The following is an 8,749-nucleotide window of genomic DNA, read 5'->3' as shown; positions in this document are numbered from 1 at the left end:
AGAGTATATGATACCCACCATTTTAATTTAGAGTTGCCACAAAGCCTACATGAGGGATTTCTGCTGGAAATAAAAAACGCTGCTGGCTACAATTCTTAGAACTTATGTTTCCAAAGAGAATGCCCATAAATTCAACTTCCCCTTTCTAATTTTCCAATATTTCACTTAAATTGGCTATTTGTGAAAACATCTTGAGCACAGAACTTGCTTGGTAGAGTTTTTGTTGTAAGGGAGGAGCAGGAACCCATACTATAGGGCACAAATAGAGTAAAACAGTTTAAAAATTAAAATTCATACTTGTAAAACTGTACTATTTGCCTATGTATATCATTCAACATATTAAAGGTACTGTATCACTAAACATGTAGCTAAACTGCACTTTCCAATGTCATTGCAGAACTGATAAATTAATATGGGTCTCAGACTGATCTACATAATTACCATTCTTCTCATATACATTTTCTTACGAACCTGGGATGCAGCCTTCTCAAACCCATCAGGATTCAAGGATGGCATGATGTGGATACGCGTACTGTGGATCAAGTTGATAATAGTCTCATTTCCTTTCTGGTATTCATTACACAGGTACTGAGCCAAGAAGATGAGCAGCTCCCTTCCAACAGCTTCATTCCCATGCATATTCCCAACATATTTAAATTCAGGCTCCCCTGCAACACAAAAAGGAACATCCCTTATACATGTGCATTGAATATTCTTCAAAGTCCATGGATGAACAAGGTGTAGGTCAGGTTAGGTAAGCGTTAACTACAAATATAGCGTGCTATTTTACTGTAGCTAGCCAAAGACCACACATTTAATCCTGAAGTCTTAAATTGTAGACTTCTCTTCGAATAGTAGATTTAAATGATCATAGGCTGAAAACTAATTAAACAGAGATCTTTACTCAGTAATTGTTCTAAGGGCTGAGAAAAGACACCAGATTTGAATGAAGTGTGTCAATGTAATACAGAATCTTAACATAAACATTATGTTACTCTTCATTTAAACTGGTAAAACAGAAATCTGAATATGACCCATAGAGATCTTGATTATGATGGTTTTAAAAAAGTGTGTCTAAAAAGCATTTAAAATCCTGAAATTCACTATATGCTAGGGGTAGTCATACCCTATGGACAGTTATTTTAATTTTGCAATATTTTTTTCAATACCACTCTCAATAAATAGCTACTGCTCCTAGTGAGCTGTAATACTCCAGTATTTGGTTCAGAGTGTAAAGAATAAGTGCATTATGACTGGTAAAATATAGGGTAAATATTTCATTAAATACAAGAACAATAGTACTTTCCTAACAGTGTTTGTTAGTCAATATTTCAGCATCTCTTGATACATAAGGAATGTACAGGAGACACCTTAGAGCCCAAGATATATGAATAATTTATATTCATTTATTATATTTTTTAACAGGAGCATCTTGGATCCTAGGCCTGCAAACACTGCCGATGCGTAGGGGGTGCATGCGGGTGCACATGCACCCCCTGAGATCGGACATGCATCCCCTGGAAGCACCAGCTGCAAAGCCGGAAACGTACTTCCGGTTTTGCCTCTGGCTCAGCTATCAGCTGCTGGGGTACCCCCCGGTCGGTGATCAGCCGCTGGGGTACACCCCCCTTCCCCGTCAGTGATCTGGTGTCTCCCAGACTTGGGAGACAGCAGACACCCATGCCTGCAAACTTTTAGGCATATGTTTAAAAACTAACTAACTCCCACCCTCCACTGCAATTCTTATTAGTAAAATACATTTCTAAGCATTTCAGGATAGGGGCATTTTCATCTTTATTCAGCTCAGTAATGGGGACTCATGTTTTATTCTGCTAAAACTGTTCAAATTGATCAAAAGTTCACCTAATGATATGCTCTGAATACCTGATTTAGGGTCTGCTCATGGGACTAAATACTTCTCAAGAGAAATGGTTTCACAAGCAAGGCCTAGGAATTACTAAAAGAGAGCACAGTGCTGTCCTTTTATGACTCTGGACTGTGCTTAATCTTAATCCATCAACAGCATGTTAGCAAGCATGAAGCTATTTATACCATGACCTCTTGCATACCAGATAAGACATTTCTATGTATACAAATTGTTCCTTGAGATTTCTTGTCACACAAACTTGAAGAACAGTCTAAGGGGTTTTGCTTCTAAATGAAGATGCTTCATTTTATTCAAAATATCCAATGTGAATCCCCATCACCTCTCCCCACACACACATTGACCCCTTCCCCCAGTTAGCTGTTTTGCTTTATAACCTCCTCATAAGATCTTTTAGTCAATAATAAGGCTGGCAGTTTTACTCCAGCAAAACTACAGAAGTCAAATTCTCATCTGGTGAAATCATCTCAAACTGAGGGTAAAAGGCTAGGGACAAACATTCAAAAAGCCTGAGCCTGAATTGATTCAATCTTTGCAGGTTAGTTTAACGTACATAGGCTGAATCACTTTGTAATCATACAGACATCCCCTCCAGACTGAAAAGCTCAGGCTAGAAGCTGGGGGGCACTAAAGCAGCCTTCTCTTCCTTTTCACAGGACTGACCTGAAGGGAGTGTGGCCAGGCACCAGCAGGGTGCTCTGATTAGGGAACCCTGCTCTTGATAACAGAGTATTTATCAGCTCTGTTATCAGCATTTAGCACACCATCAAAAAACAAAGTGTTGCTCATTAGTTCAAGCTCTCCTTAAACAGCTTTTTCCAAAGGAAGGAATGCAGGGACATTACCAGCTGAGCTGTTGATTACCTCCAAAAATCCCTAAGCGGACACTGTCCTATCTGCCTCACACAGCATTAGCTAGCATACCACATGCTGGCTATGGTCCCTGCTGTGGGAGAGAAGAGGAAGGGATCTCTGCTTAAGCAGCAAGTGGTGAGGGGGGAGAAGGCGGGCATGAGGAAGCCAGCAGACCCTGCTGTGCCTGCAAGTTTCTGCCAGAGCTCCAGTCAGTGAGCAGGAGGGAGGGGCCAGCCCTGCCAAGCCCAGAAAGCATGCTGGGATGCTGGGGGAGTCTGATTTAACTTAAATCAGCAAGCGGTTTGGGACAGACATTGCATAAACTGGTTTGACTCAAGTCAGGTAAGTCTGATACTGCATTCAACCAGGTTTATTTCAAACAGGTTTCAGCCATTTTCAAACTGGTTTATGTGCACTGAATGTCTGTTTTGTTACAGTTTTAAACTAGTTTCTGATCCCTTAAACCGGTTTATGTGTAATGTCTGTTCCTAGCCAAGGAGAACAGAATCACAGAATAAAACTGCAGGTGACTTGCAAAGCCAGAAATAGAAACCAATTGCTCCATTTCCTAGTTCTGTACTTTAAATACCAGCATGACTTCCTTCCCCAGTTTATCATAGAATCATAGAAAGTTAGGGTTGCAAGGGACCTCAGGAGGTCATCTAGTCCAACCCCTTGCTCAAAGCAGGACTATCCCCAACTATATCATGCTAGCCAAGGTTTTGTCTAGCCAGGTGTTAAAAACCTCCAAGGTTGGAGAGTCCACAACTTCTCTGGGTAACCTATTCCAGTGCTTTACCAAGTCATACAAGTCTTGTAAGTCATACAAGTCATTCAAGTCTTGTTTACTCCAGGGTATGTGTATCCAGAAAAACAGAAAAAACAAAATGGCCATCAAGTCTCCTAACCACTTAAGCACCAAGAAGGCTGACAGTGGCATCAAAGTAAACATGCGTAGCAATTATGGTGAATGATGATTTACTAGAACACTGGCTGCACTCCTAATTGCTCCATTTCAAAAAGGAAACTACAATGGATTTCATGGAAATCTCTCATGGAACGTCACACATAAGAGGAGAGATTGAAGAAATGAGGATTATTTACCTTAGAAAGCACCTTATGCAGAAGAGAGACTTGAAATAAATTTTCCCCATACCTTCATGAGAACAAGGGGACATTCACAGAGATATACTGAGATCAGTCAAAGAGACAATTTTTAATTGATCTAATTAATGCTCTATTAATTCCACATAATGCTAGCTTGTTTTTTAATTAAAGTATTATGGTTTACTAAGTCAAATGTTTAGATAAATGCAAGTGTACCCTGTCACCACAATTGCCTTTATCAATAAGATTTCTCATACTATTAAACTAAGCTACTGTCCTTTTTACTTGGCAGGGAAGAGTAGGGAATAAGATCTAATTTCTATGAAACGGTACAGCTGGTATCAATTACACATTTATTAGCAAAGACTTAGAGGCTAAAGTTCCAAATTCACCATTCAGTTTATTTAGGTTTGCATCAAGCTAGGTAGTCTGTATTGTCTTGGTTACCCCTTCTGCTTTTTTTAACACTGGATTTCATTTGCAGCCTTCCAATCCATTAGAATTTACGCATTTTTTTAAAGATTTGTTTACATTCGCATTAATTGTTCAGATAGATCTCTCTCTAGTGCCTTTAAGGCTTCTAGGTAGAAATTACTGGGGCCCATTGATTTGCAAAAAGGTGCTTAATTTAAAAAGGTGCTGCTTCAAAGCCTCTCTTTTTAAAAAAATAGATCTTTAACTTCCTATTCCATCCAACACATCAGAACAGATGGATCCCACTGCTTTGCTTATGAGCTTTAATATCTGTTGACTATTTCTTCATCACCATTCACAGTCTATTTAGACCTCAGTTACCCAAAGATGTTTTATTCTTAATATTTTTCAAAAAATGTTTTATTATTTTATTTACCCAATTGACCATTGAAATGCATTGATTTTGTTAGCTTCCCTGATAAACTGCCTATGATGGAGTTTTTTAGCACCTGTTCCTTGTCATTTAGTCCAATCTTTCTTTTCTTTTCTCCTCTTTTTCCAAGTTTTAATAATGCTTTAACATCTTCTTTTACTTGGTCAGAGAAACAGTGAATCTTTGTAATTTCCTCGAATAATTCCCAGTTTTCATTTACACTTCCTACTGCTTCTAGTTGTCACGTAGCCTGTGGGCTCTTCCTAGATGGAATGAAAATGTGCTTTTCATTTTGTCCAGGAACAGCCCACACCAACTGCAGAAACTTCCTCAGCCTGACGAAGGGTTCTAAAACCCAAAAGCTTGCTTAAATGTTTTTTTTTCCAATTATTTAAGTTGGTCTAATAAAAGATATCAGATTCACCCAAAGAACCTTGTCTGCCTATATATGTACATAGTTTATATATAATATACACACGTGTGTGTGTGTGTGTGTGTGTGTGTGTGTACACATATGAACTATGTACATATCTTTCACAAAATAAATAATAAAGGGGGAAAGAAAAAAAGAGGCAGGAAGAGGGATGAACAGAAGAAGGAAAGAAAAATATGTAAGGATTATTTTAAGTACCAAAAATATTCTAAAAATTCCTCCTCCCAAACTACAATAAACTTTTCAAAAGGGTTCAGTCTGCTAAACATGGCTCTGTCCATAGATGCCAGCTGTGCCATCTCCTTCTCTTGGGAAGCACGACCTCTCCAACTGAAACAGCTCTTGGAGAGCTTTGTGTCAATCCTGAACTGTATATCAGGATCTGATAACTGATTAAGGGAGATGTGTCTGAAAATGGTTTAGTTGGCAAAATGGTCAATGTTATCTGATATCTACTTACTTGAACTGTGTCATCAGATATTTGGAGAAGGTTCAATGATGTCAGTAGATGATAGACTCAAGCTTTTTTCCACATAGGGACATGCAAATACATAAATAAGGATACTTCAAACTATAACAAGTCATATGAAACCATTTCTAGGTGCCTTCCTTTGTTTAAATAGGAAAAGATATAACCAAGAAATACAAAGTTCCAGTTTCCTAAAAATACAGAAGTATGGTGATTATCATATTCAAACTGCATATTAAAATTTCAAGGAGATAAGTGAGTAAAAAATTAATTCAACAAAATCCAAAAAGTGATAAATAACCCATGAAACTAGGTTAGTATTTTTTCATGCTTAAGTTCTTGCCTTAGTTCTTTAGAAATTCCGAAAAATGCCTTGTCCTTTTGTAATACCTTTTATCCATTTTAGTTAGGAGTGGTATTAAAGTGGTATTACTAGATCTGCAGGCAAAAAAGAAATTAGGACTAGCTACAGACATTCAAAAAACTCAAGAAGGAAGTAGCCTAAGTTTTACGCTTTACTCTAAACGTCCCAGGTTTGGTTGGGAGCAAACAGAACACAGTTTTGCTCTTGGGGGGAGAGGGGCATGCAGGCTGCACGCACAGGCCAAAGCCAGCCAGTTGGGGGTACTCACATGGCTCCCAGCAATCAGGCCATCCCCAATTGGCCAGCACGGTCCCCCACCTCAGCCTCACACCTTTCTAGCAACTGGCTGCTGCAGCAGCCAAGTGAGGGGGCAGCCTCCCCTGGATATACTGGCTTGGGGCAGGGAAGGACTGCACAGAGGGGGTCTCTGCCCCCACCTCCACCCTGCCACTGCCCAGCTGCCCTGCTTCCTGACTCACCATGCCATGGCCCCGGTCAGGGCCAGGCTGGACACACACACACACACCCTGCCTAGGAACATTGTATAAAGATAGGAAAATACAGAGCTACAGATGCTTCCTCCCCAGCCCACCCCTCCCTGCCCCCGCCCCACTCCCTGCCTGTATGTGGCTGACAGCTCAGAGTAGCTGAATATGCGAGAGGTGGGAAGGGGAGAGTAGAGGGCCGCAAAGGCACCTGGGATGTCAGCAAACTATGACTTATCTTGAGTCAGGAGAGGATCGGGTGCAGAAGTTTGACGGACCAAACCAGCATGCCATCATCTCTCATCAAGAAATAGCTTTCTATCCTTTACCATACCATTGACCACATCACCAGAATTAGTCAGAACTACCCTCTGGCAAAAAGAATGGGAAAAACTAGGTGATAAGCTGTTGAACAGAGCCAGCGAGGAATAACCCCCAGTGAGGAGTTAGCATCCGACTCCAATTATAAATGGCATACATGGTGGAGCCTGAACAGACTGAGAGTGGGTCTCAGCAGATGCACCTTTCTCATGAAATCATGGGACCTCTAAACAACTGGCCAGTGTGTTTGTCAGGAGAAGCAAACCATGACGCATCTCCTGAGATGTAGCATCACAATGCTGCCCACAAGATTTGGCAACACCAACACCAGAAGCAGTGTCCTATGCAGAATATTGGGAGCAGACCATATAGAAAGGGTGGACTGGACACATGATGATGACAACTGACTGATTGAACAAATATCTTTGCTTGGTGTGCAGCTATTTCTCAATGAGAGATGACTACGCTGGTTGATGTCCATCTGACTCATGTACCTAGCAGTCATCTGATTCTTGTACCTGCCAGTCAATGTTACCTGCTACTTTCCTTCTGCATGGGGGTGCTTCACCAGGCAGGGAAGAGGGGTGGCTTTTAGGCAGCCTGTTTTAATTCTGCATGTATCATTTAGGGTACTATCAATATTTTTACTGTGACTTGAGTGTCCTCAGGTGGTACAGGTATATTCAGCCCCAGAAAAAGTGCTAAGGGAGTAATGTGTAGGATGGATGTGCTCCCCACTTGGAATTTGTGAGCTTATGCAGGATGTTGTTTCATGTGTTGACCTTGGCTTTGGTATTTAATATGTGCTCTTTGTATCTAAGTGTACAATCCAGTGTTACCCTTAAGTAAGTCAAGTATTTATGATGTTCGAACCTCTAGTCACCCCAAGTGACATCTAGGTGTCATTTCACATCACAGTTTCTCAGATGAAAAGCACAGATTTGAGTTTTGCTAGGGTTGGGTTTGAGATAATTGTTGAGGTAGTAATCTGACTTCTCATTCAGTGCCCTCTCCAGGTTCTTCTCTGTGTCCCCAAAATTTTTCTGCTGTGCAATAATGCAGAGATCATCAGCATAGATGAAACACTGATATTCAGTAGGAAGTCCCTGATCATTAATGTAGGTGTTGAATAAAAGTGGGTTAAGCACACTGCCTTGTGGTAAACCGTTCTTCTGGTAGCACCACCTACTTTTCTGGCATTTAGTTCTACACAGACGTTCCAAACACCAATCAGTCAGTTTATCATTATTAAAAAAGTTTTGATGAAGAGGAAATTCATACATATGCCAAGTCTAAACATGTATTTAAGATAATTCATTTTCAAGTTCTCTTGACAAGCTTTATTCTTCAGCAGACAAAGGAATTCGTGATTTCACTTGAACTACAAAAGTATCTGACAGGCAAAGTACTTCAAAAGTATTGGGACTAACATTTCATTCCTTATGCAGGGAATAAATGCATAGAAAAAAAAGAAAAAATTCTAAATTGTGGTTTAAATCCTATATCAGAGGTAAACAATTATTTCTGGGAATACAGCATGCACTGCCCCAGGCTCAGGACTTGGTCCCACATGGAGTGCAGCAGAGACAGTCGCTGCTGGGGCTGGATCCAATTAATTGGTGGGTGCCTGTCTGCAGAGTGGATCTAATCAGCTGGTGGCCCAGATCTGGCCCGCAGGCCATACTTTGCCTACTCCTGTTCTATATTATAGCAGCAGGAGACACATTCAAAACTATTCTTCTATCACTTTACATTAATCAGAGTTGGGAGAATAAATCACCATTGTAGATTTCAGAGCCTCTTTTCTCCTTCATGTTTCCACCCACAGATATCCTAGTTCCCAGTGTGATGAAAGGCCAGGCCAAGCAGCCACATGCTGCAGTTTAGGGCTGCCATTGTCAAAAGGTTGGAGTGTGGAATGGGTGGGAGAAAGGACCCCTCCCACCATGAGCCCCGCCCCCCCAACAGCTTGCTGGCTAGGAT

The 8,749-nt window shown here is 40.7% G+C and overlaps 1 protein-coding gene across 1 annotated transcript in view; it reads right to left on the bottom strand.

Annotated features, from left to right (window-relative positions):
• Positions 1 to 8,749, bottom strand: part of CPE (carboxypeptidase E) — a gene marked incomplete at its 5' end in the record, with an annotated part of 121,265 nt that overhangs the window by 35,856 nt on the left and 76,660 nt on the right. The window contains one exon of the mRNA XM_019521059.1: positions 472 to 668. Within this exon, the coding sequence (XP_019376604.1) occupies positions 472 to 668 (197 nt within the window). The remainder of the gene's footprint in view (positions 1 to 471; positions 669 to 8,749) is intronic.

The sequence above is a fragment of the Gavialis gangeticus genome, unplaced genomic scaffold (assembly GCF_001723915.1).
Source record: "Gavialis gangeticus isolate Ggan-Ray unplaced genomic scaffold, GavGan_comp1, whole genome shotgun sequence".
Lineage (NCBI taxonomy): Eukaryota > Metazoa > Chordata > Crocodylia > Gavialidae > Gavialis > Gavialis gangeticus.
Note: the sequence above shows the minus strand (reverse complement) of the source record. Positions and strands in the feature narration are given on the sequence as shown.